Below are 19920 nucleotides of genomic sequence, written 5' to 3' on the forward strand. Positions count from 1 at the left end.
AGCGCCAGTCCAGGAGGCAGGAGTTTTACATTCATCTCCTTGCTCTGCCACAATCACAACTGTGTGTCTTAATTTTGTTGCCTTATAGCTTCATGTCAACAGATTGGAAATAAAACTGCCTCTTTTCCACCCGTGTTCTGCCTTACCTACAGAAGTCATAAGCTGTTGGCACAGGGACATTTTCTGCATATGTGCAGAGCACAGCAGGGGTCCTGCTTGCCCTCCGGGATTTCGTTACAATAGCAATTACTCAAAAAGGAATTTTAAAACAGGGGAAGGAGCATCTGTTTCCAAGCAGAGAGCATAAGTTGTTCATTACCAGTGTCTACTGAGGAGGAATCTATCTTTGAACTGCAGCTGAGGCTGGAGCCACACAGTGTTGGAGTGTAACTCCAGGAGCAATCATGTGTAGTCAGCTTCTTGTGTATTGTATGAGTACTTCAAAGAAGCAGGACTTGCCATGCCCATAATCTTAGGTTTGAGCCTTCCCCATAGCCAGGTTGGTGCTCTGGGTAGTTCCAGAGCAGCAGCGGGGTATGTCCATTGCAAAACATTCGCAACGTGATGAAGGTGCTGAAATGGTCTATGCAAGCATGTCCATTGCATGGTCCCTTGTAGAGGAAGCCTTCAGGGTCATTGCCACCCTGCAACTCTCTTGAAAACGACATCAAAACTCAAGTTCTCAGTCTTTTTTTATGGCAGATGAACATTTTCCCTACAACCTTGGCATGTCTCCACTGGCACCACTGGACCCTGGTATGGGCAGCATTTTCCTGCATGGCAGCTGCCAGGCTCCATGGTTGACTGGCTTTGGCTTTGTAGCTGCCTGTCTTGACCAGTTGTAGGCGTGCACTCCGCTTCGTTTTTATTGGTAGTTTTTCATGCTCGATTAGTAAAAGCTGTGATCAAAAACTATTAAATCAAGTTTTTCTCTCCTCCTCACCCTCAAGAGTGATAAATATCTTTAACATCATCCTCGTGGCTGCCTCCATTTTACATGCTGCACGTAATGAGTTTCTTGGCACAAAGCTCTCCTGTGGTGAATGTTTTTGCCCATGTCTCACTGACTCTGGAGCCAACTCAGCTCTACCCATTGACAGAAGCACCTGAAAACATCCTTCGGAATAACTTCTTCTATGATGTCTCAAAACACATTTATGCGTATCCTGGACTCTGTAGCAGTGTTTGGAAATGAGCTGCTGATGCAAATCCTTCATGCTGGTGCTCAGATCTTTTCCCTGTTTCTTTGCATAAGATGGCAGCAGACAGAGGTCCTGAATGAAGTCCACCCAGGGGATATCTCCATCTTGTTTTTTCATTTACTTGTTTTTCCTTCTTTCATTTTTACTCCAACTTATTTATGCTGAGCCTCATTTTAGACATATAGAATGCTGAAGCTGGTGACTCTGAAGGGTGGAAGGAGTAGAGCCTGGAACCATCAAGTTCACCCACAAAAAGTGGACATTTGCACGTTGAACAAGAGAACAAATCTCTTTAGCAAGGTGTAGCAGCAACAGCTTTCTTGCAAAGAGCTGCCACAAGGCATGGTGTGTTACTGAATTTTCCCAGGTTGTCACACGCATTTTAGCAAGCTAATCCTTGGGATGGACGGATGGATACCCAGTTTTCAGACAGGCAGAGAAAATTCTGGAGAGGTTAAGTGGCTTTGTCAGGAACCATGGACCAAGCAGCTGCAGAGTTCATCTCCAGTCCTCCTGGCTCACACCACACTGCTATTCCCTCCAGACCACGTTCCACTGTCTTTTACACGTCCCTTCTGGGGGATTTTTCCTTCCTTGCAGAGCCTCATGAAATCTGTGATGAGGAAAGTCTTGCTTCTGTAGTTTGGAAAGAGACGCCCGCTGGGGATGCTGCAGCTGTCCGCTGTCCTCGCAATGCCACCGGTAAGGATGATTGCATGCCTTGGTTGGGGAGTTGGCCCACCCTCAGAGTATCCTTCATCCTTTGCTTCCTAGATGAGGAGAACCTGGTTGTGGGAGGAGAGGACAAGCAAATGGACTTCCCTTCCTTCACTCAGAGCTATCTTAGTTCTCCCTGGGTTTCTGTGCTCCTTCACTGTTTAACAAGAACTTCTTGGTTCATACTAGAGAATATGAGGTCATGTCCCATCCACTTACTGCCTAGTCCTAGTACAACTTTGCAATTAAAGATTACTGTGGTATGTTCTCTCCAGTATCTACAAATAGCTTTGCAGAAGCAGGTAGAGATTTATTAGAGTCCTCTATATTGGACCATTACATTTCTCTCCACTGCTCATAAAAGAAGCTGCTATCTGAAAGTCAGAAATCTGAATTGTGTTGTCCACTCACACTTAGGTGTTTTCCTCTCCTTCTTAGAAACCATAGCATCTCTCTAAACTTATTTTGAAGTGCTCAAGTTGCTGGTTTGACCATGATGGTGTGAAGTGATAAGATCTGAGCATCCAGGTGTTATCTGTTGTTGGCTGTGGCCACATGTCCCCCAGGGAGTGGAAGGCAGTGCAGAGAAGGCTCAGGAGACATGCTGGTGGTGGAGCTTGTCCTCAGCTGTATGTTCCTCACTCTCAGGCAGGAACAGAAATGGAGGCAGCAGTGTCTGTAATGAACATAGAGGTTTTATTTTGTTTGAGTGAGTTTGTCAGATAGAGACAAACCCCGCAGCTCTGTTTGACTCACACAGCCTGGGACAGTCAGTGTCATCCCAAATGCTAGTCTAGAAGGAGGGCTGTGTCTATAGCAAGGTCATCGAATCATTTAGCAGTAGCAATGAGATTGTAGACACAGCAAAGTCTACTCCTCGGAGACTCCCCAAATGGCAGCATAATTGCTTGAGCAAGGTGATCCATCTCCCCTTCCTCCTTGCTGATATGTCTATTCCTCTGCATCACAAAAGAGTGCGATTACCACTGCAAAACTCACTGTAGGCTGAAGCTAAGGAGAGGCCTAGGGGAGGACTGCAAGCGGCTTTCAGAATTTTTCAGCTGATGAAAAGATGGTGCTGCTGGATATTTATTCTCCTTGAGACTGTGTAGGCAGCACAAGCCACTGCAGCTGGTTTAGTTGCAAGTACCAGACCATGCCACCTGGGGAGGCTCGTGTGACTTCCTAAGCCAGGAAGAAAGCTGCCCTCCAAGACAGACGAAACCTTCTTTCACCTTGACTAGCTGTGTCCTATCTCTCAGGTATTCTTTTCATTCCTTTTGCTGTCCTGCCCCTCCATAAGAAAATGCAGGAAAAGAAAATAAAAATAATCTCTCCTACATGCTTGCAAGTGTTGTTCAGGTATCTGCAGATTCCCCTGCTGCCCTTTTTGATGGTAGGTGTGACTCTATGGGTGCATTGACCAGGTCTGGGTGGCCTCCATGAAGGTGCTTGACTTTTCATCCTGCTGTCCCCACTCCCATATTCATTTCTTTTCTCTTCCAGGGCTGATCCTTCGAAGATGCATTTTAGATGAAGAAGGGATAGCTTATTGGGAGCCTCCAACATACATCAAGTGTGTTTCTATTGATTACAGGAACATACAGATGATGGTAAGGCAGACCAGTTTCTCAGCTGACAAGGTATGGGATCTCCCCAAGTGCTTCTTACACTGCCATGTTTACAAAAATAAGGAAAGCAGCATTTCCATATGAAAGAGAGATGCCAGCTCGGCTTGACTTTCCTCTTTCTGGTTTTGTCCTCTTAACATATGATGCGTGAGCACTTGGCTCCTCACTTAGTATTTTAATATCTGGGTTGGCAGAATCCAGGTCCTACCAGGTCTTTGTTGTCACATTATCAGTAAGAATCTCTGTGATTGTATCACTTTTAAATAAGCCACTTATTTTTCATTAGTCTTAAAATCATTGTTATGGTGAATTTCTGCTGACCTCCTGTGACTTGCTTTAAAAAGGCATTGCCTTTATGAGAATGGCCCTCTCCTGTTCAGGATGAGATACAGTCTTTCCTAAAGTAGTTCCAAATTGGTTATAAGAAAACAATGTTTTGGGGCAAAAATCTTCTCTTAGCTGGCCTTGGGTTAGGAACAGAATAACATCTGTGTAGTAGAATAATCTTTTCTGAACCTGTACACAACCTTTTCTTTGTGGGCATACAGAAAATTCCACTTCTGCTCTCCTACCATTTTAAAAATATCACAAGCTCTCAGGCCAGCAAAGATTGTCACATTCATCTAATCTGCACTCTGAATTACAAGGAAGGTCAGAAACCTCCCCCCAGCAATTCCTTCACTGAGCTCATTAACTTGACTTTGACTGTCACTAAAGAGTTTGTCATGTTTCTTTCTGTTTCTCAGACCAGGGAACATCTTTCCAAAGCTCAGCGTGGGTTGATGGGAGATGGGTTGTCAGAAGTGCTCCAAAACCTTGTGGAAATCTCCCAGGATGGGACCAGCTACAGTGGAGACTTGCTGTCTACCATTGATGTACTCAGGAACATGACAGAGATCTTCCGTAGGGCTTATCATAGCCCAACTTCTGGGGACGTGCAGGTGAGCTGAAATGCATATCCTGGAGACCAAGGCTAGGTTACAGGTGTGTGTGCATGCACGGGTCTCAAGGTTTGATTGTCTCCTTTGTAGCTGCTACGATGCTGATGAAAAACAGGAGTATTTTCTGCCCAAGTGGAATGTCTTTGTGTGTTAACAAACTCTCCTTTCAAAGTGGTTCTCCATGTCTTATAAAGTAAGAACTTGAAAACCAAAGTCACTCTGAACTATTTCAACTTGATAGCACACTACTGTGGAGTCTAATTGATATGAGAACATTATTTGGAAGGGATGGAACTCTAATGACTAGAGGTAGGACGATCCTGTGGTATCAGGTATCTGGATGTCGACGTGGGTAAATATCTTGATGACTTCTCATCCCAGGGTTTTACTTTCAGCTGTTGCATGCAGTGTGGCTACAGGATATACACTTGGGATAGGTCATCAGCACATGACTTGAAACATTAATCTGATCCTACAGGATCTGCAATGGGTGGTAAAACTAGAGAAGAAAATCAATGGTCTTGAAATATCTCCTTCCTTCTCATAGTGTGCTGCAATGATACTACCATGCATAGCACCCTCTTGATCCATTACTGCTTCTCTTGCCTAGTCACAGAGAAAAGATGATCATAAAGTTTTTTTATGCTGTAAATAACAGAAATAGTAGAAAATAGGATAGGAACAGATTTATACAAGGCAAATTCATCTGTTTGTAACCAGTTTCTGACAGATATCTACCTAATCTGTTCTTAAAGACCTTCAGTAGTGGATACAAGACATATTCCCAATCCAATGCCTCAGAAGACAGAGTAGTCTAAGTGAAGGCCTTGGGAAAAAGGCCTTACTGTAACTTGTTTTGCTGTTAACATCCTTGGGGGCAGAGGCTTGTGGGACTCTTTAGGAATGGGACCATGAGAACCTTACTGGAGCGTGGTTGATTCTCACATGTTTCTTGCTTATCACTGTGCCCTTCTTAGCCTAGGCTACGTTTGGCTAACCACCTCTTTTTTCCTCTTTTGTCTTTCTTCTCCAGAACTTTGTCCAGATCATCAGCAATCTTTTATCAGAGGAAAACCGGGACAAATGGGAGGAAGCTCAGCTGGTATGAACCTTCAGCACCTTCCCTGAAACAAGATAGGTTTTCAGAATAGGCTTAATCCATGACAAGGAGAATTTCTAAGCACCTACATGACCTCCTAGCTCTTCCTTCTCATGATGTGTTGTGTACAACATGTATTTGTTTCAATCACGGACCACAAAATACTTCCATCCACCAACACTGTTCTCCTTGGATAAATCCTTTTCATGGAAGAGATGGACAATCCAGACATGGTCAGCTGTGGTCAGCTTCGGAGTTGACTGACAATCAGCTGATTCATGCAACTGGTCGTGCGGGTGAGCTTAGTGCTATATTTATGGAGTAACTCACTGAGCCACAGGATCTCAGCATTAAACCAGACTCTCTGCATGAATAACAGTGGGGTTTTTTGGTGGTGAGTACCAAATCTTGGATAGCTCTCAGATGTCAGGCTTGGTTCAGAGTTGAGTCTCTGGTTCTGCTCAGCATGAACTGACCAAGGATTCAGTTGTTTCTCTCCTCTCAAGGTTGGGAATCCTGCTGAATAATTCCATAGCTAAATCCTTGTGTACCTGGGCAAGGTATTGTTGTTTTTCTATCCATGTTTTATTTGTCCCTTGTTTCTTCTGCCCCAGTTGAACTCTTTGTTTGGGCTTGTGTGAGACCTATTCCTTGTCCCTTTCCCATTCCTTTGGTGAGCCTTGGGTTGCTTGATGCTGTCATCTTACTACAACCTTAGGGGATCACATCAGAGTGAAGTAATTCTGCCTCAGACAAGCAGTTCTATTGGATGAGCCCATGTTAACATTGGTTGCTTCCACGTTCATGCCTTATTACTCTATCTTGGAAAAGAAACAGAAGCTCACCTCCGTCTCACCTTGGAAAATAACCCAGACAAGGAACATAACTCAGCCTCTGTGAGAGAATAGTCCTGTGGAAGGTACCCAGAGGTGTGTATCAGAATATGACAGCTCCTTTTTAGCCACCTACTGCTACTACAAAATTCCTTGCAGAGGTCTGGAAATACCAAACAATCTAGAGAAATCACCTAACACAAAAAGCAACCCCAGAGTCCAGTTATACTCAAACAGGAAATTCCTCTGGGAAAAAACAAAACAAAACGAAACCCAAAAAACAACTCTTAATACCAGGTGCTGGCACAATTATTGGCAGTCCAGAACATGAGACATGGACCTAGTCGTGGTCAATGGGGCGGAGTCTGGTTGGAGGCCTGTATCTAGTGGAGTGCCTCAAGGGTCAGTTCTGGGACCAATACTATTCAATATATTCATCAACGACCTGGATGACGGAATTGAGTGTACTATCAGCAAGTTTGCTGATGACACCAAGCTGGGAGGAGTGGCTGACACACCAGAAGGCTGTGCTGCCATCCAGCAAGATCTGGACAGGCTAGAGAGTTGGGCGGGGAAAAAATTAATGAAATATAACAAGGGAAAATGTAGAGTCTTGCATCTGGGCAGGAACAACCCCAGGTTCCAGTATAGGTTGGGGAATGACCTATTAGAGAGCAGTGTAGGGGAAAGGGACCTGGGGGTGCTGGTGGACAGCAGGATGACCATGAGCCAGCACTGTGCCCTTGCGGCCAAGAAGGCCAATGGCATCCTGGCGTGTATTAGAAGGGGGGTGGTTAGTAGGTCGAGAGAGGTTCTCCTTCCCCTCTACTCTGCCCTGGTGAGACCTCATCTGGAATATTGTGTCCAGTTCTGGGCCCCTCAGTTCCAGAAGGACAGGGAACTGCTGGAGAGAGTCCAGCGCAGGGCCACAAAGATGATTAAGGGAGTGGAGCATCTCCCTTATGAGGAAAGGCTGAGGGAGCTGGGGCTCTTTAGCTTGGAGAAGAGGAGACTGAGGGGTGACCTCATCAATGTTTATAAATATATAAAGGGTGGGTGTCACGAGGATGGAGCCAGGCTCTTCTCGGTGACAAGCAACAGTAAGACAAGGGGTAATGGGTTCAGGCTGGAACACAAGAGGTTCCACTTTGAGAAGAAACTTCTTCTCAGTGAGGGTGACTGAACACTGGAACAGGCTGCCCAGGGAGGTTGTGGATTCTCCTTCTCTGGAGACATTCAAAACCTGCCTGGACACCTTCCTGTGTAACCTCACCTAAGTGTTCCTGCTCTGGCAGGAGGATTGGACTAGATGATCTTTTGAGGTCCCTTCCAATCCCTAACATTCTGTGATTCTGTGATTCTGTGACCTGAATACCATTCCTTTATGCAACAGGAACTCCACCAGGAGCTGAGCAGCCTCACAAGCCTGTCCTTCTCTTTTCTCCCTGAAATCTCATGGTTTCCCATTTCATTTGGAAGAGAATGACATAGTCTGGTTCCAGGTGAAGTAAAGGACCACCTGGGCATGGACCATCCAGACATGATTGTGGGCAACCAGCTGTAGATGGCCCTGCTTGAGCAAACAGGTTGGATCAAATGACCTCCAAGGTCCCTTCCAAGCTCCACAATTCTGTGATTCTGTGAGTCTGTGACTAAAAACTCAGTTTCAAGCATGCACGTGTGTGTAGATCTTTCAGCACAGAGCAGAGGAGAATGTCAAGTTGTCATGACAACAGGGAAACCCTGTTGATCCCGTTAAAAAACAGCTGCATCTTTCTGTGGCAATTTGTTCTCACCATCTTTCCCTGTATAATCTGCTTTTTGCACCTATAAATAGACACAGCCCTGCCTGCTGCCAGCATCACTGTAACCTGTATGAGGAGTGCAACCATCACAGGGTAAATGTTTGCCTGGTATGTATTTTTAGTGGGAACTGAGATAACCGATCAACGCCATGACTTTGGGACACAGAAATCTTCATGAACTGGATGACAATAGAGGTTTCAGCAGTCTCTGTCCTTCTCCCTTAAAGCTGCTGGACCAAACTCATGCCCTGCATTTCACAAGATTAACCAGTTCCTTTAAAACAAGGTGTTTGGCTCCCTATTTGCTCATTAAAAGTAAATCCAACTTCATTGCAGCCTCACATCCCAGTGCCCTGTGGCCCCTCAGGCAGAGATGTTATTCAAGGAAAATAAAACAAAACCAGAACAACCCAAAAAGGTATTGAGAGAAGGACTATTATATTTTTTCATGGAGATAGTGTTGGCCATTGTATGATAAAAACCTGAAAGACAATGGTCAGTGTAGCCTGGGGTTAATTTGACCTTGTGATTTCCAAGTGTAATAGAATGTAAAAGTAGGATGTTAAAAATACCTTCCTCACTCACTTCTCCTCCTATCACAGAATGGTTGGGTTTGGAAGGGACCTCTGGAGACCATCTAGTCCAACCCACCTGTTAAGGCAGGTTCACCTCAAGAAGACGTGCACATATTTTGTTCTGGTCAGACTTTTTGATTTGATCCTGATACAGTTTTAGTCTTATCAGGCTTCCTTCAGATAGACTGAGAGACATTCATGGCCACTCCTGTGCTCTTTTGCTCATACCCTCACCTTTCTTCTGCCTCCATCCCATCCTGCTGTCCTGCTTGTCCCTAGCTGTCCTGTCAGCTCTGCTCAGCCACCCCAGGAGGTCTTGATTTTCCTGGGGAACTGAAAACACTATGAAAGTGTTAGAAAAGGAAAAGAAGAGATGTAAGGAGCTGAACTGCTTCTCTTCAGACTCTCGTGGTATTTGCTAAGCCCCTGTAGGCAAATGAGCTTTGAGAAAAAGACAGGTAGTCAGCAAAACTCATTTCAGGTGGATTATCTTTTATGAAATCTGTCACTGGAAAACTAGTTATTGTTTAACAGCCTTGTTTTAGCCTGGCAAAATACAGGTGAAGAAGAATTATTGTAAATATTTTTGTCACTGGAGGAACACCAGGAAAGAAAAAAGAGACAAAGAAACTCCAAGACACGCTGGTCCCAAGAAGAAGCAAAGTAGTTATTTGGAGAGTGACATCCTGCCAGCAAAACAGGAAAGCACAAAACCAGATCATGATGCTTTTCTGGATGGGTTTATGTGATCTGGTGCCTGAGATTTGACATTAGACCATAGTGGTCCTTCAGTGTGGCTGCTTTCAGTGGAATAATAGCAAAATTAACTATGTGGAGATAATGTTTTGTGGGCTCTCTCTCAGTAGGTAATGTATTTATACCATCAGAAGTAGCCCAAATTATGTTTCTCAGGCAGAGAATCACAACACCTGAGTGTCAGCGAAGTCTGAGCCTTGGGAAAGGCTCTCAGAATTTGACAAAGGACAGAGCTTCAATACAACAATGTGAACACAACTTCTTTCTCTGGCATAATGTCTCTGGATGTGCAAATGAAAATGCCTCTGGCTTGTTGACAGCTAGGTTGGGCCAAACACTCTAGTCAATGGACTTGGAAAGAAAGTGGGTCCACCTTTTTGAAACACCCTGTACATTAAATCGTGGCTGCCAAGAGTCTGTTCTAGCATTTCTCTTCTTATATTAACTGCAGGAGCAGGACAATAATGAACGTCAGGTGTCTCTTACCTGGTCTGGATGGAGTTGTTGGTGATAAGGGTAATCCCAGGGAAGGAAAGGGGATGGATAGGTTACCTTCTGCTCCAGAGAGTCCCAGATATTTCCCTTTGCTTTGAGATATTGCCCTTCACCTTAAGTTTTATCAGTTTGAATGCCCTATTATTTCTTGACCGTTTATTTTTATTTTTATAGGATTCCTTTTAGGATTTCTCAGTCCTCATTCTTCACGGATCCATAATGCTCCATTATATCCAGCATATGCTTCCAGTATATATGTGAGGGCAGAACGCTTTGCCCTCAAAGAAACTCATGCCATGCTCATTAGTATTTGTGCTATCAAGTATTTTCTCTCTCTGCAGATAGGGCCAAACGCCAGGGAGTTGTTCAGGCTTGTGGAGGATTTCATTGATGTCATCGGCTTTCGCATGAAAGATTTCCGGGATTCCTACCAAGTGACGGACAATCTGGGTGAGATGATTTGCACTCCCCATGTTGGGTAGAGATCCCAGCAAGCTGTAATTACTGTGCAATATGTGTAGCCTGGGCTGTGGGGAGGGAAGGGGGGAAGGCAGCAGGTGGTGGAACATTACGAGGTTTGGGGAAAGACGTGGATGATCATAAATATAGGGTGGCTTTTCTCCAAATAATTTAGGTCTTCAGCATGGAGGAGAGATGTCCACAGAGAGATCTGAGAGGTATCTATAGAACCATGAATAGAGAACAGATGATGAATTGGGCAGAATTGGTTGCTTCCTTTTATTTTTTTTTTTTAACACAAGAGCTTCACAGCAAACAGTGAAGTGATCAGGCAGCAAGCAAACAGCAGGCGGTATTTGATTTATGCTGTATGCACAATCACAGCATGGAACCTCTTGCCAGAGGATGTTTCAGAAGCCAAAAAGTACAGATGGGTTCACGATGGGATTAGGAAAATGCACAAAGGAGAGGTCCATTGGTTGCTGTTAAAGTTAATGGTCTGGATACAGCCACTAGCTGAGGAAGTCCTGCTGATTGCTGGAAGCTGAGAGGACAGACCAAGAGATGTCTTGCTCTGTTCTTTCTCACGCTTCTCTAAGCAGCTTCTACGGGCCACTCCTGGAGACAGGACGCTGGAGTAGACTGACCTCTCTTCGGCCAGTTTTAGTGCAGGCAGGTCCTTTTCAATGAACAGGAGAATGAGCCTTAATAATTAGTTTCATCTTTCTTCGTGCATAAACATTACCTGAAGATAAAATCATGGAATCATAAGATGGTTTGGGTTGGAAGGGACCTTAGAGATCATCTAGTTCCAACTCAACTGCCAAGAGAGGGGTCCACTAGTCCACTACACCATGTTGCCCAAAGTCCAGTCCAACCTGGCCTTGAACACTTGGAGGGATGGGGCACCCATCACGTCTCTGGGCAGCCTGTTCCAGTGCCAAACCATCCTCATAGTGAAGAATTTCTTCTTTATAACTAATCCAAATCTCCCTTCTTTCAGTTTAAAGCCATCACCCCTTGTCCTATCACCACATGTCCTTGTAAAAAGTCCTTCTCCAGCTTTTTTGTAGATCTCCTTTAGGTCATCACTCCCACAGCAATCAAGATCCAGCCTCACTCGTTCTGCTCTCCGATTTCCCACTATTGCCTCCGATGGGCTTTTTAGCACTTTTGAATTCATTTAGGCTGGTTTTGCTTACTGGTTTTATTTCTTGCTTCCCTCTAGTCCTCGGCATTCACAAACTGCCTGCTAATGCAGCAACTGACATCACCTTCCCTATGAAAGGCTGGAGGGGCATGGTGGACTGGGCCAAGAATTCAGAGGACAAGGTCACTGTCTCCAAGAGCATCCTGTCTTCAGGGCTGACAGGTAGGCGCACAGCCAGGGCAGCCCAGAAGAAAACATTTTCTTCATTTCTACGAAAGTTTGCTTCCATTTGGCTGGTCTTCGAATTCTCCTTCCAGCTGAGCTGGATTTGCTCACAAAACCTTGGACACCAAAATCATTTCTGAGGGCAAATAAAGCCTTCAGATTTGGCCTGACCAAGAATCAAATCTGAACTCCTCCAAAGGTTCAGGGGCAGGCTTAGTGTGTGGATGTGGATATGTATCTTTTCCCAAATAAGCAGCATATTTAGAAAAGAGCAGGAGTCAGCACAAAAAGTCAGGGCAACACTGCATTGAGGATTCCTTCTTCCAAGGCTTCTGAACCTAGAAAAAAGTGAAAATATATCTGCTGGGTCACTCTGGTTTTGGTGCATGTGGGTGCTGAGCTGAGTCTTCAATCCTCCGCAGGGCATGTTGGGTGCTGAAATGGGTCTCTCATGCCTCCCTAAATATTCTGTGTTGCCATTAGGGGTGTGGAATGGTAGTTGTCACTGTGGATACCATATAGTTATGGTTAACCAATACAAAAAAGGCATATGTATTGGCAGTATGATTCTGCTACCTATCACTATGGCCATGTAGGAAAACAATGTTGTAGATGTCCTCCAAGACTAAATCCAGGCCTGATAGGACTGTGTAAGTATACGCAGATGAGGGTTGGCACATCAGGCTGAGCAATCGGTGGCTCTGGATCTGCTGCATGGGGAAGCTTTGCTAGATTGTGGGTTTATGGCAGTCGTGTGAAGTTTTCTGCTCTCAGAAATGAAAAGTGTAGGCGTTTATCACTGAGGTCATTGGCTCCAGAGTAAGGCATGCATATGAGCTTGGTGTGGAGGCAGGAGTGCTGGGTGCATCAGCCACGTTGGCCTCACTGCCAGATCAGAAAGGAAATCTGAAGGGTTCAGGGATGCTCTGCTCAAGCATTCAGCCTTTACCTGGATGCGAGTCCCAGGAATCAACATCCTTAATCTTGTCGACTTCTGGTAGAGAGCTTTATCATTTGGCAGGACTGAGCCCTGGGTTTTCAAAAGCAGGACCTTAAGCTGGGCTTGTTGCTGGGACAGTAGGTTTTACTTGTGGGTGCTCTTGTTCTGTGTGTAGAGCTAGTGGCTTTGAGAGAGCAAGATGCTGGCTTCTGCATCAGGCTACACTGTCCTTCCTTGGGACAGAGGCCAAGGACTACGAGTTGTTGCTGTCAGAAAATCTTTGGCCTCTTCTTGTCATACGAGGGCCTCTTGTCATGGGCTTCTCTACTGGGGATAGAAACAACACAGCAATCATTTCTATCTGAGGAATATGAGGCCAAGAACAGTTAAGTGAGATCCCCAAGGACAAACAATCACTGGCAGACCAAGGATCACATCCAGCACTCCTTGTGCTTTGTTGTGCCTTGAAGACAGCATTGTGTTCCTAGGATAAGACATCAGTCTTCACGTCTCCGTGGCTTCCTGTGTACCATCCAGAGCTCTACTGCCTCTGCTTTGTTCAGTGTCCTGTGCTGGCGGTATCTTTTTGAGGGTTTACTCACTGATTAACAGTGGAGATATACCTCCGTTAGTTTTGATTCTTACCTTTCTTTGGCCACAGGGAATAGGTGCAACTGTCCCAAGCAAAGTGATGGAAATAGGCAGCTTGGTGAGACCAAAACTGGACCCTCCTCACTGCTGGGAGCTGACTTTGCACAGTTGAGTTCAGTGGGCCAGCACTAATTTATATATTAATAGTTGGGTTATGTGACTCTTAGGCTACGGGGTGTACAAATACTGCTGGTGAGTGAACATCACTGAGATGTTACATGATCAAAATGCACTGCTTTTTCAGCTGGGTGACATGTCAAAGGATTTATTTTTTTGTACACCAAGACTGATGGGAACCTGCATTGTTAAAGTCCTGTCCCAGACCAAATGAGACAAGCTTCCACCTCGATTACAACCAAGACTCTTTGCCTTCCTTGGAGGATGCTGTGATAACCAAACCAACTCCAGGTTTTGCTTGCTCAGTCTCATAGGAGCACACATTCCTTCTGTAAATGCCTTATTGCATCCTCTGAGCACAAAGCAGGAAAACTCTCCTTGAAGACATCAGGATCCTTGTTTGCATAGGGCTCACAGGAAAGGCCAATAGACTACGTTGGCTTTCTTAAAGAAGCAAGGTTTATGCAACTGCTCTGCAAGCCTGTCTGTCGGTCTCTCCTAGTTATGTTTTCACCAGCTATCTCACTCGAGCCCAGTTTGACAAAGAGGAAGACAGAGACGCAAAGTTGTGTCTGCCCTGCACTGGTGGAGCGGGCGCACTGTAAGTTCAACCTCAGTACAAGATATCAGAGAAGTCCCACATCAGGGTGCTTCCACAGGCCTCCTCGACTCTGCCTTTCACCCAGCCACCTGCTTTTTCTCCCCTCGAAAATTCAGCCACAGGTCTGCCTCTGTCATGTGTGGTTTTTTCAGGGGAAGTTCTTGCTTTTTGCAGCTGGGCATCAGAAAGCAGAGGAGGAGGAGGAGGAGGAGGTCAAATGACGTGCCCAGAGGTCACACAGACCATTCAGAGGCTCATCTGGGACCATGGCGCCCACAGCCTCCCAAGGCAGCACATGAGTTGTGGGGTCATTTTGGGCACAGTGGGACATCCCTACTTCTTGGCTGCCCTTGTCAGCTTGAGCACAACTCTTCTCTCTGATGACTTGATAGTTGCAGACAGGTCTGAATGCCTCTGGGTGGCTGCAAGAGACCTTTCCGCCCTGTAGATTTGTCCGCTGTGGTTCTGTCAGAGGGATTAGTGGGGTTTCTGAATGGGACAGCGTGAGGCTGGTCATTTGTTATGAATGAGCTTTGCATGAGGGCAGACACCTGGGGCACCGGGTCACTCCAAGGGTGCTGAGCACTTCCTTGGGACCGATGGAGACATGGCATGGTGACAGCAGGCACTGCATCCCACCATGGTGATGTTGGCATTGGCTATTCCCCAAACGAGACCCCCTCTATGCGAGGTCTAATCCTGCACCCGGGTGTCCTATGAGGACAGCTGACATCCCGATTGTCTCAGTGCTGTTATCTTCTTCCCTTTCTTTTGGTGTCCTGCAGAGACAGACGACTCCTCCGTCTTTGTGGTGGGGACTGTGCTGTACCGGAACGTGGGCAACATCCTCTCACTCCAGAGGTAAGAGGGTCTGCCTTGGGAGGGCAAGCAGCTGTAAAATCACCAGGCTTTCCTACTCATCTCCCTGGCTGCAGAGCCCTGGTCTTCCAGGGAAATAACAAAGGTCACTAGATGCAAAAAAAATAGACTTTGACTTGTCACTGCGAATGTTTTGATCCCCACCGACTGATGCTGCGTGTTCAGGTGGGGCCAGGCTCATGCATCGCAGGCATCACTAGCTACAAAGGCAGGAAGGTTTTTTTCCATCCATGTGCAGCACCGTGCATCCCAGATGTGAGGAGAGGCACAGCGCTGTTGCCGCTGCCACATCCCTGCCTGTCACCCTTTGCCCTCCAGAATGGATCCTCATGTTTCCCTCCTCGTCACAAGGGATTTTAGGAGGCTTAACAGATGGGGAAAGCTCAGCTGCCCTGATCCTCCCAAGCTACCAGGATGCTGCCAGCTGCACCGAGCCCTTTGAGAGCATCACGGCAGAAAACAGGCTCTGAGAGAAGGGAGAAGCGTAGCAGCACGCCTGGCTGCACATGTCCACCATGTTCCCGGCTGCTGCAAACTGCCTCGGGCAATGAAGCTTTTGTGTTCAGCGTGCCCTTTCCTATTCTTTGCTCCCTTTCTTTCTTGCTACCTTGCTCTTTTTTTTTTTTTCTTTTTTTTTTTTTATGAGGCTGGTACTGAGGCAGTAAATTAAACATCCTAAGGCACCTTCTAAATCTGTTCTGCACTGATTAGCTTGAGCCCATTTACCATAAACACCAGGGCATCTCTCCTCACTGATAATCATTTAAATACCTACAGATTTAGCACTGGAAATGGCAAAAGAGCTCCGAGTGAGTGCAGAGAGGAATTAGCAAGCCAGCCAACTGTATTCTGTAATATCTTCCATTACAGTACTGGGAATTAGATCAGAAGGGCAATAAACATCATTGACTCAAATGATCCAGCGGTATTTCAGCTTTCTCTGGCCAAGCAGTGAATGAGCTCTGATAACCAGCAGCTGCAGCAGCCACAGCCTCTGAACAGCTTTCCCACAGGAGATCTGATTTAAGATGTTTCTTAATTAAAGGACAGTCTCTCTTTAAGAGGATCCAGAGTCCTAAATCACCCATGGAGCATCAAAAGAAAAAAAAAAAAAGAAAAAGACATAAAAGAAGCAGCAGAACAGCACCTCTTACTTCACCACTGCGCAAATGGACACAGCAAAAGAGAAATATCTTTAAATAACTATGTAGCTGTATAGCACCTGCCTATGGGGTAAAAATATTTCTGACCACAAAAGAGAGCAGCTATTCCTGGGTACACACGAGCAATAAGGACCCAGATCCTGGATTTGACCACACTGATTCAATGCAGTGTGATTTAAAAAAAAAAAAAAGGTTTTCACAGAGCAAACAGCACCAGCTCTGCTGTTCCTAATTGTCTCAATTTACCTCCTCCAAGCAACAATTCCTTATCTGAGCCACACGTTGCTTTGTTCCCTCGGATCCAGAGAGCCCCGTGGTTCTTGGCAGCTGAGACAATTAAAATGGGATACACATGATGCCTGATTTTTCAAGCCAGGGAGGTGAGTGGCATTTGGTCTCAGCTGAGCATCACTGCAGAAGACACGTGCAGCAGTTGGAGAGTCGATGACCTGGCACCTGACAGCCTCATGTACCAAACAACATGTTTACAGCTCTTTGCACACTCTTTATGGCCACACAAGAGCCCTCTGTGCTTGTCTGATCTCCTGTCCAAGCCAAATCTTGATGTGTTTTTGTTTTCTTCCCAGAAGCTGGGTTGCGACATGTTTTTCCAAAGGACGACTCATCTTCTTCCTGAAAGATTCCCCGTGATGCTGAGTCCCTCATCTCCCCCGGCAAGCTGCTCAGATGCTTAATTGCCTTCTCTGCTAGGAGATTGTCTTTTATTTTAAAGCCGAATTTGTCTGACTTTTACTTCCAGGCACTGGGCCTTCAGGTGGGCGACTGAGAAAATCCCCCACATGCAACAAACTGTCAGACTTGCCTTTCAGCAAAAATCTTTTGTCTGGTTTTATGGCATCTGGATCAATTTTGTGTTTCTCCTTTGAACTGTCTTCTCCACTTCCCCATCCTGAAGTGGAATTGAACCCAACGGTACAGTGGCATCGTGACAAAAAGGGGTGCAAAGAGAAGATGACTCTTTTATCTCCTTGTTCCTGCACAGGATCGCTTTTGTCCTTTCTGTCACAGCTCTTTGCACTGAAGTCAATCTCCCTGGGTACATTTTGGGTCACAGCTCCCACAGAGCAGAGCTTGTATCTCTCCATGCAGACCTTGCACTCTCCAAGCTTGGATGCCTTTCCTGACTCCTGGATGCACTGGGATAACTTCTGGTTGGGCTGTGACTACTTGTCCATTAAGTTATTGGTCCTCAGCCTTCAAAAGGATGTTTCTATGTCACTTGGTTGTTCATGCAAATATTCAACAGCGCTGAGCCAAAGACTGACCCTTACAGACCCAGCTGCTCATGAAGACTTGTACTGGTGTTTACCTTTCAGCAGCTCCTGGTTTTAGCTTATCTGCAGCTGTCTCTGTTTCAAAGCTTAGAGCTGATATTGGATCCCCCTGGCTTCCTTCTTTACTCTTCTTTTGTAGACTGATATTGTTCTTTATTGCTTTTTTTTAATATACTTTTTTTTTAAGAAAATTTTTTTTGTTTTTTGTTTTTTTTCTTTACCCTGATAAAACAATGTTGTTCTTCCCTCTGGCGTCAGTGGAACAGTGGCTTTCTGAGCATCCACTTACACATACCTGGATGATTCCAAGACTTTCTGGTTTGTTTGTTTGGTTAGATTTTTTTCCAACTTGCTGTTGAGCGAGGGTAAATCTTTTCCATGTAATTCCTTTGTAAAAGGCACAATAAGACTCAGAAAGAAAAGTGAAATATTTTGCCAATGCCTGTAGATTTGATGAAGATTCAGATGGGGAAAGATTTCTCTTGCCCACGGGTGCCAGAAGGGCTAGGAGCAGTCTGATGCTCGGTTACTACTCTACTACCAGTTCCTTCATGGTGAACTAATGGGCAGCATTTTCAAATACAGGTTGAAACTTTTTCTTATTTAATTTTTTTCTTATTTAAACACCCAAATCTTTTTCTGCTGCAGAAACACAAGGAACTCCTGTGTATTTAGGTGTCTAATGTCCCAGAAAATGTCGACAAAGGGTTTGGCTTTTCAAGGAGCAGGAGCACAGGTATGGGAGATATCTCCTCCCTTATTGCCCCTCACAACAGCCAAATCTCCTAGGGCTGACAGATTTATTAGAGTATTTGTCTGGGCATAGACATTTAGACATCCACATGAAAGGTTTGGTCCCTTTTTTTTTTGTTTTGTTTTCAATCCTCAGAGGATGGAGATACACACCGGTGCCTGAACTGGACAGGATCATGTGCTGACCTTTGGATTTGCTCTTAATGGCCACTATGACCAACACTTACTGCAGTGCAGATTAAGCCAGCCTTTCAGAGGGGAAACAGGGGTTGTTTTTCAAAGGATATGAAATGAGCTCTGTTTCTTCATGTCAGGGACAGAAAATGGGCCCAGGATCATTTTAATACTGGGATGGATACAGTCCAAAGGCTTTAGGGGTCTATGTGGTTCATAAAATGGTCTGATTTCCTGGAGTAATAAATGTAAAGTGTCTATGAGGAGAGACAGAAGGGCAGAGGATGGGGTCCATCATCAGCAAGTGTCTTTGATGGTATTTTAAAGTAAAGTCCTTTTGCACCTTGTACACCAAACTTTGCACTACCAGTGACCAATGCAGTGGAATTCATCCCTCTGCAAAACTCCCTCTGTCCCGTTTAAAGCATCTCTTTCTCCTCTTCTTCCCAGGAACAGCACTGTTCTGAACTCCAAAGTCATCTCTGTGACTGTGAAGCCATTTCCTCGATCTCTCCTCACTCCCCTGGAAATTGAATTCTCCCACCTGTACAATGTAAGTCTTTCCTGGGGACCTGAACCATTCCATACCTGTGCTTGCTTCTGCACAGCGGGAATCATAAAATCATAGAATAGTTAGGGTTGGAATGGAACTTCAAAGGTCATCTTTGAAGAATTGCTGTGGGTTTTATAGGTTTCTTTTTTCATTAGAAGCTACAGCTGTAGAACTTCAAACACTACATAAACCACCAAAATTACTCCAAAATGATATAATAATATAATAGAAAAAATACATCCCTAAATTAAAATTTACGTCTCTTCTTTCCTCTGTGTGCTGATCCATTTTTAAAGCACTTGTAAGATTTGTTATTCTGAGGCTAGAAAATAGACTCCAGTACTCTTGTGGAAGAACACATTGTATTCCTACTGGCTGATAAATCTGTAGCATTTAATGAGAGAAAAGGAATCCAGCTCCGTCACATAAATAAATAATAAAAATAATCTCTTCTTGGGGAAATCGCAAGGTCAGTTAATTTCCTTACATTGACCAAAGTGATCACTTCCTCTCTCTTTTTGTCTTATTGAAATATTTTTTGGCCTAACCCTGTTGTGTTGTGAGATAGTTCTATTAGACCCTAAGTTGTCTATGTAACGTGAAAATCAGATTTTCTCAGGGTTCACATCTAAAAGGATGTGTCAAAAGCCAGGGTTTTTTTTTTTTAAATAAATTTAATTCATAGTCCATTGTAGTCCGCCCATAGTCCAACTCCCCTGCCATGAGCAGGGACCTCTTCACCCAGATCAGGTTGCTTAGAGCCCTGTCCAGCCTGGTCTGGGCTGTCTCCACCTGGGGTGGCATCCATCACCTCTCTGGGCAACCTGGGCCATTGTTTCACCACCCTCAGTGTAAAAAATTTCTACCACATGTCCAGCCTGAATCTCCCTTTCTTTAGTTTAAAAC

At 45.1% G+C, this 19920-nt stretch overlaps 1 protein-coding gene across 2 annotated transcripts in view; it reads left to right on the forward strand.

Moving 5' to 3' along the window:
* ADGRB1 (adhesion G protein-coupled receptor B1) overlaps positions 1 to 19920 on the forward strand; it is a 213245-nt gene that overhangs the window by 73705 nt on the left and 119620 nt on the right. For both annotated transcript variants that reach the window (XM_065627733.1, XM_065627734.1), the window contains 8 exons: positions 1803 to 1904; positions 3426 to 3532; positions 4297 to 4491; positions 5525 to 5593; positions 10396 to 10504; positions 11742 to 11885; positions 14983 to 15058; positions 18912 to 19014. In XM_065627733.1, coding sequence (XP_065483805.1) covers positions 1803 to 1904; positions 3426 to 3532; positions 4297 to 4491; positions 5525 to 5593; positions 10396 to 10504; positions 11742 to 11885; positions 14983 to 15058; positions 18912 to 19014 — 905 coding nt within the window. The remainder of the gene's footprint in view (positions 1 to 1802; positions 1905 to 3425; positions 3533 to 4296; positions 4492 to 5524; positions 5594 to 10395; positions 10505 to 11741; positions 11886 to 14982; positions 15059 to 18911; positions 19015 to 19920) is intronic.

Source organism: Caloenas nicobarica, chromosome 2 (assembly GCF_036013445.1).
Source record: "Caloenas nicobarica isolate bCalNic1 chromosome 2, bCalNic1.hap1, whole genome shotgun sequence".
Classification (NCBI taxonomy): domain Eukaryota; kingdom Metazoa; phylum Chordata; class Aves; order Columbiformes; family Columbidae; genus Caloenas; species Caloenas nicobarica.